The following is a 21,305-nucleotide window of genomic DNA, read 5'->3' on the forward strand; positions in this document are numbered from 1 at the left end:
CAATTAGTGCAATGACAGAGCAGCAGTCACTATCTGATATTCCTAGATAACACTCCGAGTTCTTCAACAAGATAAAAACTTAGCAAACCTGGAAATCCCCGCTTGCTATGTTTTGATTAGTAATGGAACTCTAATGAGCAACTGATAACTGTCACTTCCTAGTGACATCTTTAATTGACGTCTTATGTCCAGCAAACTTGCGTCAAACCCGGCACCTGTCAGGTATAAATATTACCAACGTTGCCTTAAGCAATGAGCGAGAGCTACTGTTGCTGATGCCAGCTGCCTGCATGACCCTGTGTTGGTAAATCTAGCACTCTGTCGCTGCAGCCTGCTATCCTGTGGTGGTGAAGCTGCTGATTACCATTATCGCCGCTACAGCGTGAACTATGGTGCAGTACGCTTAAGGAGCTGAACAGCCGTCCTCTGCGAAGACATCCAGCAGATTCCAGCTGCCCGCGGACGCTGTCCCCCCTCCTTCCTCGACGCGCTGAAGAGAGCCGCTGCCTTTCTCGTGCAGAGAAATCCAGTCCCGGCGCTTCCGGTTTACCCTCGCGGGTGACTGGGATATCAAGAGAGACCCCTGAAGGAGATACCAATCCTCCATCATTCTATTCAGAGGTATGGTGTTGACTAAACCCTTAGACGAGAATTCTTGAAACAAACCTTGGCAAAACCAACTTAACTTAAGCTACTTACTTACTCCCCTTTTCACGTGTTAGGCTTAGGTCAGGCACACTGGGGTAGGCTTAGTTAGAAGCACCAGTTGAGTATGTTAGCCTAATGTATATATGACTGTATATATGTTTTATTACTTTTAAACCATTGTATGGCTAAGAAACCATATCAATGCTTTTACAGTTCTATTTCGCAATACTTATCTTACTGTACGTACTCTTTATAATAACAGTTATTGCAATTGTGGCAATTCATTTCTCTTGTACGAGAAGAAAGACTGTTCAATAAATGTTAACCCTTTATTGACAAACGCCCGTCTCTCTATTCTCTACATCTCGTGAAAGTAAACTGCACTAGACTGACTGAGTGAAATCTATGTCTATTGTTTCACACGACCCAAGAGATCGACTCTTGATCTGAGGAGCAAAGTTGTCATGTTGCACGGTTGTTGGAAAACTGAATCCCTTCTTGTCTGTGCCAGGGAAGCTGATCACTTCCTATGCAGAGAAGAAAGTTTCCAGTGACCTCTGAGCTAGTTGGTAACACAACCCAATTAAGTTTAGCATAGTCAGTGGAGGCCTGGAATATAAGCAGTTCCACGTCGATACTACTGTTTATGTTATTCCAATGCGCAGGGCCTAGTGGGAAACTAGGAACTACACTACACAATATTATTGTTACAGGTGTGGGAATCCCGATCATATTGCTTCCTTCCCACAGTGTCCTGCCATAATTAAACAATGCAACAAATGTGGCCGTTCATGACATTTCTCCAAAATATGCAAGAATATGGTCTAATCTTTTCATTTACTTCCTCCAAAATTGCTAATGGTAAAGTTTCATATGTTTCTGATGAAGGGAAGGGTGTTTCAGAAATTATTGAGTCTGGTATTATTGTGTCTATCCAGGATTCATTTGATATTTCACAGACTGACAAAATACCTTCTCCTAAGTGTTTAGTAAATATTTTGGGGAAGGTTTTAGAACTTATGGCAGATTCTGGCTCTCCGTGGACTATTATTACACGAGAATATTGTACAGAATCGTTTGGGGATCTGGTAGATATTAATACCTTATGTATACCAGATATTATTGGTTACCATTTTGAGGGTTCTAAAATTGAGTTCATTGGTTTTAAGGAATTACTTATTACTTTCAAAAGTAGTTCTGCTGTTATCAAATTATATGTGGCTTGTAAAGGTGTGAATGTACTGGGTTGGAGGGACCAAGCCAAATTAGGAATCCCTTTAAATCCTAGAATGAAAGATCCTGTTTCAATTCTTACTGCATCTATGTATAATGTTGAATCAAATACTTTACCGGCGTCCACTGACTTTTCCCTATGTTTTCCTAAGGTATTGTCTGACAAACTGGAAAAACTAAAAGGTTTCAGTCACAGAATTAAAGTGAAACCCAATGCTATTCCAATTAAACAAAAGTTAAGAGGAGTTCCTATTAGTATTAGTAATTAACTCAGAGATATGTTGGATACTATGATTAAGGATGACATTATCGAGGAGGTAGAGTCTTCAGAGTGGGTGTCTCCCATTGTTTTAGCACTTAAACCGGATAAAAGTATCAGATTATGTGTGGATTTGAGAGCACTGAACACAAATTTAGTTACTGACTGTCACCCGCTCCCTAACATTAATGAAATGGTTTGCATGTTGGATGGTGCATGTGTGTTTTCCACATTAGATCTCAGGTCTGCATATCATCAGATCGAGCTTACTGAGGACTCTAAACACTTTACAGCTTTTATCACTTCTCATGGCCTATTCCAATTCAAGAGGATGCCTTTTGGTTTGGCTTCGGCCGTTTCGGTCTTTCAAAGAGCTATGTACCATATTTTTAAAGATGTGGGCTTATATGTCAAGTGCTTTCAAGATGATATTCTTATTTTTTCAAAAAATTACAGTGAACATCACATTCATCTTAAAGAGGTTTGTTCGAGGTTAGAAAAATTTGGGTTAACGCTCAAGGCTAGTAAATGTAAGTTTTTTTGTAAGTCAGTGGAGTATTTGGGGCATACTCTTTCTGGGGAGGGTGTTGTACCTAAAAAAGTTCTAGTTGATGCTATTATGAAAGCTCCTGCTTCTGATCATAAGGAGAAGTTATTGCCTTTCACAATTGTATGCGAATATTACAGTAAGTTTATTAAAAATGTTGCCACCAAAATGGAACCTCTTAGAGAGTGGACCAGGAGTTCAACTAATTTTGTTTTGACTGACAGACAAGATCTTGCTTTTAAACAGATTAAGAATGAGATTGTTAATGCTCCCACTCTTAAGTCATTCTGCATTAATAAAAAATGCATTATTACTGTGGATGCCAGCCTGTATGGGTTGGGAGGGGTTCTTAGTCAGTATTCGGGTAAAGAAGAGTGGTGCGTTGCATTTGCGTCTAGAACCTTGTCCTCCAAAGAAAGGAGGTATTCAGTGATTGAAAAAGAGCTGTTAGCTTGTATTTGGGCAGTTGAACATTTTCGTAAATATTTGTGGGGAAATAGATTCATTCTTAGAACGGACCATAAGCCTCTTGTGGGGATTTTATCTCCTGGAGGTGGATAGAATTCCACCGCTCGGATAGCCCGTTTGACTTCCCGTCTTCAAGACTATGATTTTGAGATTGTTTATGTACCTGGGAAAAGTAATGTCACAGCTGAATTTCTTTCAAGATTACCTTGTAGTGATGATAACATTTCAGTAGTTGAGCAAGATGATGATGTTGTTGCTTCTATTAAAGATTGTGTTTCTCAGGAGTTTATGATGAAGAAGAGTGGTTTGAAGAATTGAGCAAGGATGTTTTGTGCCAGCAGATTTTTTGTTATGTGAGGGAAGGATGGCCCAAAGAAAGAAGTATTTCTGCAGAGTTAGCCCCTTTTGTCATGTATATTCTGAAATTGAAGAGTTTGGTGGTTTACTATTCAAAGCTGGTAAGATTATTCCTCCTTTTTCTTTACAAAAGACAATTTTGTTATTGTCTCATCAAGGACATATAGGTATGTCTTCTATAAAATGCCTTATTAGGGCAAACTTTTGGTGGCCTGGCATTGATAAGATGGTGGACAGAATGGTAAGAGAATGCCCACAATGTGTAAATAGTGATAAGATGCTTCATGTGTCTTCAGCTCCCCTCAAACCGGTGCCTTGGCCAAGTTTTCCTTGGCAGAAGGTAGCCTTTGATATCTCAGACCCTTTCAAACATCTTCCTCTTAATGCTTACTATGCGTTGGTCATGGTATCACTCTAAGTGGCCTGAGGTGAAGTTTGTTGGTAATGCTTCATCACAAGTGATTATTGTTTTTTTAAAATAGATTTTTGCTCGGGAAGGAGTTCCAGAAACTTTTGTCACAGATAACGGTGCACAGATTATTTCTTCTGATATCGAAGAATTTCTTAAAGGTTGTAATATCAAACATCTTACTACATCCTAATATGAACCTTGAGAGAATGGCCAGGTTGAACGCTTTACTCGTGTTCTCAAAGACAGTATTCATTATTCTGTTTCATCTGGTGAAGATTGGTTGGAAGTTGTAAGGAAAAGATTATGGACATATCGTATCACTCCTCATTCAGTCACTGGAGTGAGTCCTTTTGTTCTTCTTAGCGGTAGAGAACCTTCTTCTGACATTTGTCCTTGGTGTATCAAAAAATATAATAAAACCAATTCTACAGTTAATCTTGAAACCATTGCTAAACAGGTTGAAGATAAACAAAATAAAATTAAAATGTTTTTTGATTCTAAAATGAATTTTAAGTTTCCTGATGTTGTGGTGGGAGAGTGGGTAAGGATTAAAAAACCTGGATTTCTAGTTAAAGGACTTTCAAAATTGTATCCTCCCATCAAGGTGGTGAAAGTTTTTTAAAAACAGTGTTGTTACCCAAGATGGAAGAATTTGGAATGTTCGTAGAGTTGCTAAATGTAAAGATCTCAACTTGGTGCATAATTCAGAAGATACCCATTGTACCTTTGTACATAGGTTGAAGATTACTCCTGACAGTGATGTACAATCTGATTTATCTATTGCTTCCAGAGATAAAAGTAACATTAGACCTAGAAGACTACCCAGCAGATATTTGAATTAAGACTACACACCGACTGGGCAACAAAGAGATATATACACAGTGTGACCCCCAATATGCGGTCCTGTGATTCCTTCTTGCGCATTTTTTCTATTTTTAAATTTTTAATTACCAGTCGCAGCTCCACAACAAAGGGAGAGTGGGTGGAGGGCATTGAAGCTTCTGGCAGTTTGATTTTTGCCCTTGAAGCACTACATAAAATAGCTCTCACACATACACATAACAGGGAAGAAATGCGATGTCTAGCAGACATTACATATCACTCCCGAGTGGAGTCATGGTAACCTTAACTGTTTTGCATGCGCGGTCCTGCTTTTCTGAGCAGGGTAATAACTGCAGCTCCTTGCACTTACAGTGGCTGCGGATTGCTGTCTTTCTCTCGGCCTCACTCTTTCCCTCCTTCTCTCTCTGGCTGCTTTTTTTTTATTTATATACACATAGCCAACAACCAACAACCAAACTGTGCAGAAAACGTGAGAAGTGGATGTGGAAAGAGAAAATCAGCAGTGCTATTTTCTCCGGAAAAACAATTGTGCCTCTTCTACAGTAAAAGTGAGGATATGTCCACAAAAACAACACAATAACATCCAAACCACCTTACCCACAATAACAAAAAGATAATACACATAAGATCAGAAATGAAGGGCGCCACACCACTCTCCTGAATAGTAAAACACACTGTAAGCACGGGCTGCCATTGTCTCAAATAGATGGCGTCATTTAAAAATGCATTTGCATTTTCCACACCAGAACCAAATGAGGGTCAGACACCTTGGGGGTTTGTCTAGAAACAATGGTCGGCTTTACTGGCACGCCGGGTCATTTGATTAGCTATGCAAATTGGACTAATGGCAGGCTGCGACACGCAGGCGGTAATCTTAGAAATGCTAACTTGATCACACAAACACAAGCTAGCATTACATGTGCGGGCCCGGTGTCCTGGCTGCCACTTGCCCCCGTTTGTCTCAGCCTTAGGAACGCCGAGAGGCCTAATCCTCTCCCTTTAATATTGAAGAGGCGAACCCTCTTCACCTCTGCGCACAGGACGCTTTTCCATCAAAGCTCCATAGACTCCAGAAACAAAATCAATGTATGCATGTTCAGAGCAGTTTTCAGGGTTTTGTAAGATAATTCTTTCAAATGGGAGCTAGTTTAATGCTATTGAGCTGTGCTTCGATCTGCGTACCTGTTGGTTGTAGTAAGTGGTGTAATTATTAATATTGTAGTTAAAATTAGTTAGGATAACACTGTTATTTCGCTGCGTCTACATCTGAGTTAAAACAATCACCCATTTACAACAAGCATTGGCTGCGCGACGTGGGAAGCTTTAGTAATGTAAAAATAAAACACGCTGGTGATGCATGTGCGTAAAAAAAACACGTTAGTGATGCGTGCACTCGCAGCAGCACGAAAAAGTAAAGTGATCGCGCTGGAAGGGAGGCAGATGGCGGTTGCACACATGCACGCTCGCGTGAACGCAAGCGCTAGGCCAAAAAAAAAATCACGCTAGTGATGCATGCACAGCAGCACGAAAAAATTAAAGTGATCGCACTGGAAGGGAGGCAAATGGCGGCTGCGTGCATGCACGCTCGTGTGATCGCAAGTGCTAGGCCACCAGGCAGCACTTTGAAAATCCCGATACTAAATGTCTCGAACAACGCATGCGCTGGCTCAGCGAGACCTAAAAATTCAGTGCTGTCCTTCCTGGAAGAATCCACAAGATGGTAGTGTGTACGCTTTTTACGCAACAATTACTTTACTGCGCGGTCAATTGCTTGAACAATTTAGTTTAATTATAAATAAAACTGTCCCATCGGAGCCCCATGGCCTGGGAGATCTGCCACTGCATGCAAAACAATGGCGCACAGGCCAGCCAGGACGACCACCTTGACAGACAGACCTAATTTGGCTGACAGGCCAGCAGAGAAGCGTGGGTCAGCAAGGAGCAGCCTCCTTCCCAAGCTGAGGGTGGCTGTCGCAGCCAGAGGTCACATTTAAGAATTAGAATATTTTCTCGCTCAGAGTAGGACGTGCGCACTATAGTTGTATGCTTGGGTCACACACACGTTTAAGGGAGGCAATACCTCACCATGAATGGTTTTATTTAGGGGCTATGCAATCAAACGTTACTGAGGAGATGACAGGAATTCATTGCACAGAAAACTACTGCGTTTTTGTGAGGTTTCTTGTCAATGTGCTTCCTTTGGGGATGATGAGCCCTGACTGGGTCATTTCTCAACTTGCTTCTCTTGTGGCTAACCAAACTTCTCTCTGAAGCCCATTCCTTCCCCTGTGTATGACGAAGGGGAATTTGCTAACCTCAACTGTAGAAAGCGCCTTAAAGTCTCTGAGCAAAGCGCACTCAAAACGCTGTACTGAAATAATCTAATCTGTCAGGACAAGATGTCTGCTTGGCATCAGCACCGAGTTCCACCAATGCCTTTTTCAGAGAATTCACAATGCGTGTGACCATTACAGCAGCCAGGAAGTTAAGCAGGGTTTTGAGTATGGCTGTGCCTAGAAGCGCGCCACAGGGAAGGACTTGGCACAATGAAAGCGCCCAGCAGCTGACTTCTGAATATGATTTGGCTGCTGGCGAGTGACAGGAAGAAGCTACTTACAAGAGTCATCATTGTTTAGAGACAGTGAGAGAAGGTGAGTTTATCTGAAGTAGGGAATTGCGCAATAGAGGGAGGGAGATTAACAAGGTATGACATTACTCAATTTTTCGGAGAGATTTTTTGGTAGTGCGATTTGCACAAAACAATGTTTAATATGGAGAATTAAAAATACAATAAAATAAGTTTTTAAAGAATAATGCTTGCTGGGCTGACCCACATTGATGTTTGCTACGGTGCCATATATATTAATTTGCGAGAATCAGCAATAAAGGGTGGATGATGTTTCAACAACATGATTGCATTATAATGACTTTGGGGCCCAGCGCTTCCTCGGATGATTACATTTAAGAGAGACAGTGGTAAAAGGGTGAAATGCAAATAATCCTACATAAGTGAGTGACTAATGAGCCACAAATAAATTTGATATTATTTTGAACGAGTCTAAGTGATAAAAAAGGGCACATATCCAGGAGTAAATTTACTTTATCATTTTGTATCACACACGCTGGTCTACTAGTGCACCTCATTCTGCAACTGGTTCCCTTGAATTTTGTTACACATTTCTCTCAGTTTCACTATGTCCTGGCTTAGGGTAACCCTTTTTCTCCACGCTGCTCTCCCAAAGTTCCTCTTCCAGGACAGAAGGTGCCCCCGACTCTCTTCTTACTGTGCCAAAAGGGGGTCTTTATGCTAATTTTAGATATCCCTGTTATGTCATTGGTTTCCAAGAGCACCTCTTTCCTGATACGTGGGGTCCCAGCTGTCTCTCACTCCTCCGTCCCCGCACACATCCATCCTAGCAGTAAGTACCTGACCCTTTCCTCGCACTGCCCTTTCAGTGCACATCTGTCCTGATGCCCCACATCCTTTAATTGTGTGCATGGCTCTCTTAATGTCTAATTTTCTTTGCATTCAGCCCCCCTTTCTCTCTTCACATTTCTATTACAGTGCAGCCTCATTCTGACACTAGGGCTCTTGTTGTTCTGCACAACGCTCTCTCAGTGTGCCTCTACATTGATGATCATTAGCCCTAACATCTCCCACACATTTTGTTCTATGCTTCTTACTCATAGCACTGTGGGATTTTGTACTCATTTAGTAACACATGGCTGTGTGCCCACTGCCTAGAACTGTGCATGCCTCTGTGCCCCCATGCAGCGGTGAGTGGATTCTTTCCCCCTCGTATTAGTGACTGACCCTTTTTACTTGTGTATCAGTGAATGGGTTTCTGCTCTGGTTCCAAAGTAGTGCTTGCTGTTGTGCCGTCGACCTGCTGCATTGCATAGTGCCATGCCCCTCTAGCATTCTATAGGTCTGTGTCTCTTGCACGGGCCTTTGGCAGTCCCTTTCACAAAGGGGCTGGTGGGTCCAACCAGCCCACCAGGTACCTACAGTAAGCGCCAATGAGCTGCGTTGCAGAGAGGTGTAAAAAGGGGCATGGCCTCAGACCACCTCTCTGCAACGCAGCTCTGTGGCGCTTACTGGAGGTACCTGGCAGGCTAGTTGTCCCCCAGGGACCCTCAGGATTCAAGTGGACTTAATCCCCCAATTTACAAAGCGCCTGGGCAGTGTGTTTGCACACTTGTAATATCAGGCCCGCCCCCTCCTTGCACCACTGTGCAAATGCACCCCCTGGCACATTGTAAGTTGAACATTCACTGAAAAAAACATAGTTTTCAGGGACGTTATTGTTAGAAATTAGCATTTAAAAAACCATTGAAATTCAATGAAAAAACCATAGGTTTCAGGCACGTTATGGTTAGAAATTAGCATTTACAAAACCTTAGAAATTCACTGAAAAAACCATAGGTTTCAGGGACGATAGTTAGTTGGACATTTCACTCATACAAAACCATAGAAATTCCGCCGTTATAGTTAGTTCAGCTAACTATAACTCGTGCCCCCGCAATGTACTACTGATGATGTCACATATTACATCATTCATGATATGGTCAGTGACATCACTGATGACATCTCAAATGACATCACTGATGACATCATCCATGCGAAAATCTGATGCACCTCCTTACACTCTAATATACCCTTTGATACACCCACTGTAAAATACAGACTACCATTTTCAAAAGCATAAACACACCAATACCAGTTACTACATATGTACTCACTGATTTCTAGGTCAACACACACATCCACTAATTCACTCATACTTGCAGTCACTCATCAATACAACACTATCATATGCACTCATACACCTATACAGACACTCACACACCACCACTCATCCAGAGTTACTCACACACCTACTAGATCATGAAAAGAATCAATCACACTTACATTTACTGACCTATACAGTTATACACACACCACATTACTTATTCAAACAGAAACAAATGCATACCGGATGTCGTTACAGCAATCCCGCCTGATTATAACATCTTCAGGAAGGATAGAGCTAAGGGAAGGGGAGGTGGAGTGGCATTGGTGGTCAGGAAAGACACCCCCTGTGTGATCCTGCCAGCGAAGGACATCCGAGGTTCGGAGACCCTTGCCTTTTCTATTACTCTGTCCCCTCATCAATCTGTTAAGGGATTACTCGTGTATAGACCACCTGGCTCACCCGGCACGTTCTTTGAAGATCTGGACTCTGTGCTGCTGGGGCTGGCCCTGAAAGCGGAACATTGTATCGTGGCAGGGGATTTCAATTTTCGGATGGATGATCCGACTGACCCTGCTGCCATCAAACTTCTCGAGGCTATGACCCCGCTGGGACTGATCCCTCATCTACAGGAGCCTACGCACGAGAAGGTGCACACTCTTGACCAGGTATTCTCGTCTTCCCCTCTCGAGGAGATTGAGATTACTCCAGTACTATGGTCAGACCACTTGCTTGCCAATTTTACGATCAAAGGCATAGCTAAACCGGTGGTTGCGCTGACCCAGCAACAGGGTCGTGTTTACAGGGCATATCATCGAGTGACCCCAGAGATGCTGGCCCTGGCTGCTGTGGATCACCCATGTTCCCTCTCGGGTGATCTGGACAGGGATCTGGAAACCCTGCAAGACTGGCTCCTAAACAGGCTAAATGATCTTGCCCCGGAATTGACACCCCGCCTGACACCGAAACGGGTCTCGGCACCATGGTTTACCGCAGCACTGTCGGCTACGCGGCAGCAGTGCAAGGTAGCCGAAAGAGCCTGGCGGGCTCAATATGATTCGGTAGCCAAATCGACCTATAAGACGGTGGTCAAGGCCTATTACAGGGACATCCGCCTGGAAAAAAAAGCATATTTAGCTAGGAGAATAGAAGCTGCGTCCAACTCCTGCAAGGAGATTTTCTCCATTGTGAGAGAATTTACTTCCCCATGGTCTAACACCTCGGATGAAAAACCATCTGGCACCTGGGCTTCGGATCTTGCTGATTTTTTTACGAGCAAGATCCAACGCATACAGGATTCTTTTCCATCACCTGGGCCCATGGGCCAGACTAATCCTGTGACCACCTTATCCCCGCGGGCTTGGCCAGGGGCGACGCTGAGTGTGTTTCCACCGATCTCTGTCCCTGACTCTCGCAATCGTAAGTCGGGTTCGCCCCTCGACCCATGCCCTGCTAAATTTTTAGCGAAAGTTGCTGAAGTGATCAATCCTCTGGCAAACCCGCTGCTGAATCTTTTGTTGAGACAGGGAGTGGTCCCGCAAGCCTGGAAGCAGGCGATGGTAATTCCATTGCTTAAAAAATCAGGCCTAGATCCAAAGGCCCCGATGAATTACAGGCCCATCTCCCTGCTGCCGGCTCTCACGAAGATTGTGGAAAAGCACGTACAGGCTGTGCTTTCCAATTTCCTTGAGACCAACGAGATCTTACATGCCACCCAGTCAGGTTTTCGTCCCCATCTTAGCACAGAGACTGCGCTCCTTGAGGTCTCGGAAACCATTAAAGGTGTTCTGGACTCTGGGGGCAAAGCCATGCTAGTGATGTTGGATTTGTCGGCGGCATTCGACACCGTCCCCCATGATGGTCTTCTTGCAAGACTCTTTGAGATCGGTCTACGGGGGACGGTGTTCGACTGGTTCACTTCCTTTCTAGCCGGCCGCCGCCAAACGGTCTGGGCGTCGCCAGATTCCGCCGTGATGCCGCCTCTGGGAGTCGGGGTCCCACAGGGCTCTATTTTGAGCCCGACCCTATTCAACATCTTTATGACCCCATTGGCGGCGTTGGCGGAGTCGTATGGTGCCCAGATCGTATCCTACGCGGACGACACCCAGCTCCTCTTCTCTTGTAAGAGAGGAGGAGACTTTGATGAGGAGAGTATCCGGGATTGCCTTGGGGCTGTTTTTCAATGGTTCCAACTGAACAGCCTCAAGTGCAATTCCGATAAGTCCGAGGTACTCTTCTTCGGGTGCGACATAGAGCCAGACTGGCAGGCCTGGTGGCCGATTAATATGTTTCCCCCGTCTTGTTCGTCCCAAGTCACCAAGAATTTGGGGGTCAAGATGGATAAGGGGCTAACATTGAAATCTCAGATCCTTGGGGTGGCGGGCATCTGCTTCGGCATCCTTAGGATGTTGCGGAGGTTCCTTCCCTTGTTGTCCGAGGAGCACAGGAAACTGACAGTGCAGGCTTTGATTGGGTCCAGGTTGGATTATGCCAACATTCTCTACCTGGGCCTACCAGAGTACTTGCTGCAGCGGCTCCAAGTGGTGCAGAACGCTGCTGCGAGAGTGACAGTGCAGGCTTTGATTGGGTCCAGGTTGGATTATGCCAACATTCTCTACCTGGGCCTACCAGAGTACTTGCTGCAGCGGCTCCAAGTGGTGCAGAACGCTGCTGCGAGAGCAATCTTTGGATTAAACAGACGGGCCAGTGCATCGGGCCTGCTGAAATCCTTGCACTGGCTTCCCATCCGGAAACGGATCGCTTTCAAGGCTCTGACTCTGGCCTATAAAGCTCTCCACGTGGTGGGAGCAAAATACCTTCAAAAGAGACTGACCTTCTATCAACCGACCTGGTCTTTGAGGTCGGAATCTCTGTTTCTGGCGGTTGTCCCACGCGTGAAGAGAGCGCGTTTGGGAGGCCGCTCTTTTGGATTGCTGGCGCCACAGTTGTGGAACTCTTTGCCGCTTGCTCTGCGGGGAGCTACTAGCCTACTTGCTTTTAGAAAAGGCCTTAAAACCTGGTTGTTTAGCCAGTAGCCTGTTTCTCCTGTTTTTCTTGTCTGGTATTCTTCCTTTCTTTTATCGGTGTTATGTTATTGTGCTGCAGCCTTCCTTTTCCAATAAAGCGCCGGGACACTCTTTTTGAGTAGCCGTGCGCTATATAAAAGAATAAATAACATAACATAACATAACATAACTCTCTTATACAATCACTGATACAAGTACACAGTCTTCCATACAGCCACTATCACAATCACTGACTCTCACGTATAGTCATTTATATACTCCAACTCTCACATACACTGCCTTTTACACATGTATCACTGAGACATCCATTCACTCACACCCATACACACACTCACCCACCCATATAGCTGTTTCCACATGCACTCTTGAACCCATCCATCCAGTGAATCAACCACTCAAACATCTATGCACAGAGTCACACACATCTCACCCACCCACACACACATCCAGGCACCCATACAAATACTCAGGCAACCAATTGATAACCCATATAGACACTCATGTAGCTACTGACCAACCCATGCAGCAGCTAATACAACAACAGACAGATACATACATTCACACAGTTTAGTCACTAACCCATGCATTCAGTAAGACACATGTAATCACTCACTTAAACAGTCAGTCACACACCTACTAAATCCTCCATTCAGACACTTATACACCGACTCATTCTTCAATACACCTTGGCATATATATAATACATATTTAAACTTTAAAGAAACACACAGTCACTGGATGATGTTATGTTATATTTAATTTATACAGCGCACGGCTACTCAAGAGTGTCCCGGTGCTTGCTCCGGAAAGGAAGATGCCCACAGATCAGAAACTGAAGAGCAGCATTTTTCGTTTTTTCTTAAAAAGCAATGGACCTGGGTGCCCCGGAGCACCAGGGGCAGCATGTTCCAGGCCAAACCAGCTTTCCGAACAAAGGAACTCCCACCTAGCCTTTGGCGATTGAACCTGGGGGTCTAAATCAGCCGCTGAGCAGACGAGCGCAACTGTCTCCCTAGTTTATAGAAAACAAATCTCTTCTGAAGGTCAATGGGGCCTAAGCCATAGAGGGCCCAATGAGCGATGGACCGCATTTTGTATTTTAGACGAGATTCGACTGGTAGCCAGTGTAAGGTGCACAGGTGGGTGCATACACTATGCCTAGATGGCAGACCCAATAGCAGTTTGGCTGCAGAGTTTTGGACTACTTGCAATTTCTTGGCGAGAAAGCCTGGACTACCAACCAGAAGGGCATTGGCATAGTCCAAAAGGACAAAATCAGGTCTCAGTGATGTCATCAGTGATGTCATTTGAGATGTCATCAGTGATGTCACTGACCATGTCATGAATGATGTAATATGGGACATCATCAGCAGTGCATTGCGGGGGCGTGAGTTATAGTTAGCTGAACTAACTATAACAGTGGAATATATAAACATTTATCAAATGGAAATTCTAAAAATTCAGTGAAACATGCATTAGGAGTAATCGTGCATCACAGTTTTTTGTATTTGAATGCAAGTCTTTCATTGCAAAGTGACAGGGGCACTTGTCTCAGAATACAAAGTAGATTCAAAGGGACATAAAAATATAGGCACACAAAGAAGTGCTTCGAGTAAATTGCTACGTGTACATAAGTCACCATGCTTTAGTGCTAGAGAGCGCATTAACAATTACCTCCACAATAATAAAAGGTTGATGCAAGTGCTAAACACGGTGAAGTCAATTAGAGAACTCAAACGCTGGTTATTAAACCCCTTACTGTCAGGTGTGGGGTTCTCCTGTTCGAGATACTTTATCCTATGTTTTATAAATTGTGTAAAACATTGGAGGGCCATTCCCCTTACCGCTAGTGACTCGTGACCATGATGTACATGGACATCACAAGGTCGTAGAGAGTGCACCATTTTATAATACGCTGAGGATTAATATCGTTGACAATTGAGGTCTGATTATGTACAAGAGAAAACGGTCAGGAAACAGTTCACAGCTTACCCTCAGCATCCAAAAAGATTATAGTCAGACAAGGAAATGTTACAAAAACTCTACGTAATTTCATTTTAATTAGTATCACTACTCAACTTAATTGTATCTGTCTTATCAACCACCGTAAGAGGAATGGCTGAGTTGCTCCTGCTAGGAATTGGAATCGTGGCCAAAAGCTATGTCGACATCTCTGCAGGAAGTGTGTTACCCCCTCCATCCCCTCAACCCCAATGCCCTCAGTTAAACTCTAACTACATTGTTTAGAAAGGTGAAAACGTTTCACATGACCCCGCCCACCGTACCTCCTCTGAGACTTCCAGCAGAGTGGCGCTGATGGACAGCAGACCAGAGAAGTCAGCATCAGGAAACGTGAGACCTTCTACGTAGAAGACGTGCTCGAGCTCACCGTTGTACTCCACGTGGTAGAACAGCTTCTCCCTCCCCAGCACGTGCCGGTACTTACTGCCGGAGTTACTTTCTGGAAACAAACAATGGTAACAGCTTCTCACTAAGAGGAATGGTACTGAAATCACTAGACTACTGGCCTCCGTTCAGACGCTATCATCAGAAGGAGGCTCAGTCACAGACACTTCCTTATATTACTTGCATGACACACCTTTGTCGCTGCAGTCTCGTAGAACAGAGTACAGGGGGGTTTCTTTTGAATTCCAAACAATTTTGAGCAGTATTGAGATATTTGTAGTGGGCTTCCATAAGAACTTCCATTTGAATAAAGAATAATTCAACTAGTATAAGAGTAAATTGTGACAAGACAATTCAGTTTAATACACTTTCATGTTTTCATATGGTATCCTTTATAGTTTTTATTTCTATATGTTTATAGAATCATTAAAGCCAACACACTTTTCGCCCTTCAAATGAGGAGCATTATTGATATTTTCAATAACTACAAAAGTTTCAGCTTTTATACCTAGATATTGTTTTTCCTTCCAGCATTTAAACCGTAAGCCTGTATTTTTAGAGTACTTACCTTGGTAAACGTAGGGGCTTCCTCTTCAAGACCAAAGGGATCTCTTTACTTCTTCTCTTCTTGTAGATGAGTCTTACTGTAAGAGATAGCCTTGTGCACTCTCTTACCCGATTTCTGTCTGTGTAAGGCAGGGGTGCAACTAGACCGAACTTCAGGCGAGGTAAGTACGCGGCAGCGGTGAGGCTACCACTTCATGCAATGTGGGTAGAGACATTCACAGAGCTAATATGACAGCACACATTACCAATATGTCTGGCTTTAATGTGCTAAGATTTACAACCAGCATTTGTGCATGCCTATTTTTAATGCATCAGCACATTCAAGTCAGACCTTGTGGCTTTGCCAATCATTTCCACTCAGACACCAAGCACTTCTGGGCCTTTCAGAGTATTCACCAGACCTGCAAGCATCAGGTGTCTAAAAGATATTTCATATCATGCGAAGCTTGTGCGTGTATGCAGGTCTTACACACAGAAAAATAAAGCCTTATTGTTAATGTGTCTTTTCTTAGTAAAAGCAACACAAGACACAAATGCTTCAGAGAACAAGATAAACACAGGAAAGTGCCTCCACAGACATCGAGAAATAGACGAGTGAATCCTAATAAAGTTGAGGCACAGGTACTGGGATAAAGAAAATAATATGGTGCTTCTATATGAATGTCAGAAGATGAGGGGGTTTACAGAGAGCTCAAAAGGAAGAGAAATTCACAGAGTGGACTAAGCAGGATAACTTAATATTGTTTATATTGTTATAGTGCAGTTAGTTGGATAGCAACAGAGTGTTGTGTATTATGGGGAGTGTTAGGGACAAAGCAAGATTGTGTACATCATCAAGTGGGGGGGGGGGGCTACATCTTTGAATTACACACTGTTAGACCTGGCACCATTGGCGTGGGTCTCCCTTCCATTTTTGCTGTTGCCTCATGTATTTTTGCAGGTGTTAGATGCTTTGGGCACTGTGCCACTGCCGTCCAGTGCCACAGTGCAAGTGCTCCCTATTGTAAATTGATGTATTAATCAGTGGTTCCATGTTTAGCTATTTGGTTTACTTGTCAGACCCTAGTCTAGTGCAATGAGTGTGCCCAGGACGTGTAAATCCAAATGCTTCTGGTGGGCCTGCAGCATGGTTGTGCCACCCACAGAAGCAGCCTTGTAAAATGTGTCTAAGGTCTGCCACTGCAGAGCCTGTGTGCAGTCTGGTACTGTCATGCTGACTGGGCAAGGGCACCCACTTGCCAGTCCCTAAACCTTCCCTTTTCTTCATATTAGTCACCCTTATGGTAGGCCCAAGGGCAGGGTGCATTGTAAGGATAAGGTAGGAGAAGCCCTGATGTGCGTGGCATGTCCTAACAGTGAATTACAGCCATTTTTGTTTTTCGCTATTGCAAGGCTACCTGTTCTCCATAGGCCAGAATGGGCCGTTAGAATTGTTACAGTTCATAATCCCAACAGGCTCAGAGAACATGGTAGAAATTCGAGTTTAGTATGCCTGAACTCAGAATAATAAAACACATATTTTAGTGAAGTTGGATTTCATATTCTGTATTTGCAAATACCACTTTTAGAAAGTAGGTATTTGCTTGCCTAAGCATTCAAGCCTGTCTCTGCTAGGTTGTGTATTCCTTTGTCTGGTTTTGTGAGTGACAGGGCTGGGGGATTCCAACAGACAGGCTGAGTCACCCAGTGGTGAATAGAGAGATCTGCATCTAGATGGGAGGGAGGAGTTGCACCTGAACCTTGAATAGGGCTGTGCCTGCCTTCCACAATGCTGGCTCCACCCCCTGGGGAGCAGCTGATGTCTCTGCCCTGCACACTGAAAGAGAAGGAGTTCTGTCAACAAAGTGCTCCAGGACTGTACTTGCCTTCCACAATACTGGCTCCACCTCCTGTGGGGCGTCTGATGTTTCTGCCCTGCACTGTAAAAGGAAAGGAGAAGTCTGGTAAACAGAGTGCTCAGGAACTGGTTTGTTCTAGGCAAAGGCCTCTCTCCCCTCAGAGAACAAAGGATTTTTGGGTATAAATATTGGGACCCTGATCCCATGAAATTAGATCACTTTTGGACTACAAGAAGAAACCTTTACTGAGGAGAGGAACCTGAAGAAACTGAGGAGAGGCTATTCCCAAGCTGAAGTGCTGCTTGGGTATTTGGCCTGCAGTGGTTGCCTTAATGCCAAAGGAAGGAGAAAGGAACTTTATGTACTTTGCTTTCAACTTGTGAAGGATCTCCAAGGGCTTGGAAAAGAGCTTGCCTCCTGCTGAAGTCTCAGAGACAACAGACTTCAAACCCCAGCTCCTCAGAGTTCTTTAGAAGTGCCTGCTGCTGTTTTGGGCCTTGTGAGGGACTGCGTGTCGCAAGGAGCTGGAAGCGCGACTCAACGAGAAGAAGCGCATCTCCGTCGCTGTGCCTGCAGTCGCAACTCCGATGGAGGGTGTCGCCGCTGGAATTGTCGCACTGCACTGCACCGCATCGGAGAGAAGTATGCCGCAACGAAGAAGAAGCGTGTCGCCGTCGCTGCTGCTGCCGTCGCAACTCCAAAGGAGGGTGTCACCGCTGTAGTTGTCGCACTGCACCGCCTCAGGAGAAGAATCTCGCAATGAGATCGGAGCGTGTCGCCGTTGCTGTGCCTGCCGTCGGAACTCCGAAGGAGGGTGTCGCTGCTGGAACTGTTGCATTGCACCGCATCGACCAAGAGCACCTGACATCCCCGAGAAGCGTGCCGCCGTCGGAGCTGCTGCCGTCGCATCTTGGATGTCTCCACTGTAGTCCACGCATCAGACTGAGAACTTCTCGCATCCCCAAGAAGCGTGCCGCATCTAGAAGATCTTCACGTCTTTATTTCTTTGTATCTGAACTTTGCCGCATTTACCATCGCTGCAACATTGCTTGTCGTGGAAGAGCAACGCAACTTAAGGGACATTGACGCAGAGTGTCGCATCTAAGAACTGAACTGAACCAAGCTTAAATCTACCATCTTAAAGAAATCATAGTGTGTATTTTTGTTGTTTATGGTCTTGTGGTAACTCTATATAAAGTCTACTTATTTTTTATATAAAACCTGTGTGGTGTCCATTTGTAGTGTTGTCACTGGGTTACTGTATGTGGTCACAACTGCTTAACTTAAAACACCACTGAGATAAGCCTTGACTGCCCGTGCCAAGCTACCAAGGGGGTGAGCAGGGGTTATTTTAGGAGTGTAATCCCCTTATCCTGACTAGAGGAGAGGGTCCCTATTTGTCACAAGTACCTACCTGTGCCAACTAGAGCCCCCAAATCTAACACACACAGTTACACACAATTACACCATCATGAAAGATTAGTGCCTAGATGCATCAAGGGTTTTGCATTCGCAAACGGTGCGAATCGCAAAATTCGTCCGTTTGCGAATGCAAATCCCGTTTTTGGGATGCATCAAGCATTTTGGTATTTTGTCAATTTTAGAAATCGCAATTTTATTGCGATTTCTTAAATTGCGATTGCATTTACGAAATCGCAATTTTGCGATTTCTTAAATGCAATGCATGATTACTTTAGAATTGGGAATTCGCAATTTGGAAGGGGTAAATTAGCATGAAGTTGAACTTCATGCTAATTTTTAGAACACTTTCAAACATGCACTAGTTGCATATTTGAAAGTTTTAATTTACACACACATGTCCTTGGGTCATGTGTGTGTGTAAATTGAACTTACAGTTCAATTTCAGCCCCCCTGCACCCTTGAAATTGCATTCACATTTTGCGAATCGCAATTTGAAATTCGCAAAATGTGAATGCCTTCTGATTGTTTCCTATGGGCCTTGGCCCATAGGAATCAATGGGAAGGGTTTTCCTTAATTGTGATTCGCAAATTGTGAATCGCAATTAAGGAAAATTACCGGATCACAAAATAATTTGTGATTTTTTGATGCATAGCATTTTGCGATTTCTTAATTGCGATTCCTTAATTTTCGCAATTAAGAAATCGCAAAATGTTACAATGATGCATCTAGGGGTAAGTGATTTGCTCAGAACTTCACAATTTTCAGTCAAGTTCCAAGCTGGATTCAAAACCGGATGTATGACGTTACAACGCATACTTTACAACGCCTACCTTTACAACGCATTTTTTACAACACAACATCCATTACAACGCATTCCATTACAACACATGCATTTACAACGAATATTTAAAAACTACCTTTACAACACATTCCATTACATCGCATACTACCTTTACAACGCATACCATTAAAACGCATAACATTACATTGCATATAAGGTAAGTATTGGATAGTGTAGGGGTAAAAATTACTATTCTAACTCCAGGGGGTGCAACAGTAGGGTAAGTGTTGGATAGTGTAGGAGTAAAAAACACTATTCTAACTCCAGGGGGTGCAACAGTAGGGTAAGTGTTGGATAGTGTAGGGGTACTATGTGTTATAATGCTATGCTTTGTAATGGTATGCGTTGTAATGACTGCGTTGTAATGACATGCGTTGTAGTGGTGTGCGTTGTAGTGTCATGCGTTGTAATGGTTGCGTTGTAAAAGCATGCGTTGTAATGAATGTTGCGTTGTAAAAGTTTTGTTGTAATGGTAGTGCGTTGTAAAAGTTGTGTTGTAAAGGTTGTTTGCCTTCAAAGCCACATCCCCAGGTTGACATAGTCACTACATCACATCTCGCTCCTTAGCTGATGTAATCGGCAGTGCCATCTACCACACACAATGTGACAGTCAGACATCTGGTGAAAAAGAGAGCAGAAGTAGTAAGTAAGATGTGTGGTAGCATGTGCAGTCTCCCGTTTCACACACATTCTCTTCACTTTCCCATCTCAATCACATTTTTCTCTAATTTATTTTTCCTCTCTTCCCTTCTCTGTCACTATTCTCTATATCGTCTCTGTCTCTCTTTCTCCTCAATTCCTTTCCTCATGTTCCTCTCTCTCACTGTCATCCTCCCTCCCACCTTTTCCTACTGACTCTCTATCAAAGACAAGCCACATCAGAAACTAACCTTGATGAGAGGCCTGTGGTACTTCCACTTAGTAATAGCTGGTCGCCGGTATCTCAATACCCACAGTAGTTCATCTTTTACACTGTAGTAATGAATACTGAAAGAGCTGAAATCAACACAATCTATGACTCAACACGACTCATGTTGTACATGGACTGACCTCTATGTATACAGTGACTACTCTCTGGTTCAGTGCAAGAAATAAAATGTCTGTAAAGAAACTAAACAGAACATCTGTAGCAGCTCAACTCTCATCTGTGCATAAACTCTGCTCTGTCTATGCAGGTGTTCAGCACTATGTATGCAGGGACTCATCTGTGGATTTACAACAAGAGATGCTGACTTTGGAACTAGAGAAATAGGATCGAGCCTCGCTGTCAGCTCAACATCCTGTGATCTTGGTTCCAATCAATTAGCATGTTTAGCAAATATTACCGCATGGCGATGCAGCAAGCCACTTTGCTGCGCTGCTTGAATGGGAGAGGGCAGAAATTCATAGTATTTAGCATTATACAACCCATTCCTGCTATCTGCCTGTGCAGACGCACAAACTGCTGCCTAGCGCCATTGCAGGCACCCTTGTGCAAGGGTGCCTGCATTGTAGGCAGGAATGTTTTTGTGCAGCAAGGGACACCTTCCTGCACAAAAACAATTCTCTGAGGCGTTTTCCTCTTTCTATGGATGCTGCACAATGCAGCACATGAAGAAAGAGGAAAAACGTGGAGAAATGAGCATATTACTCCTCGTACAAATGTTACGTAAGTCTTTCACTAACGGTAAATCTGGGATTGCATCACAAATCCATGGTTGGGTG

General features: G+C 43.8%; 1 protein-coding gene across 1 annotated transcript in view; it reads right to left on the reverse strand.

Moving 5' to 3' along the window:
• Window positions 1-21,305, reverse strand: part of LOC147711064 (protein-arginine deiminase type-3-like) — a 533,984-nt gene that overhangs the window by 151,747 nt on the left and 360,932 nt on the right. Inside the window, exon 7 of the mRNA XM_086921887.1 lies at window positions 14,812-14,987. Coding sequence (XP_086778013.1) covers window positions 14,812-14,987 — 176 coding nt within the window. The remainder of the gene's footprint in view (window positions 1-14,811; window positions 14,988-21,305) is intronic.

The sequence above is a fragment of the Lissotriton vulgaris genome, chromosome 5 (genome assembly GCF_964263255.1).
Source record: "Lissotriton vulgaris chromosome 5, aLisVul1.2, whole genome shotgun sequence".
Classification (NCBI taxonomy): Eukaryota; Metazoa; Chordata; class Amphibia; order Caudata; family Salamandridae; genus Lissotriton; species Lissotriton vulgaris.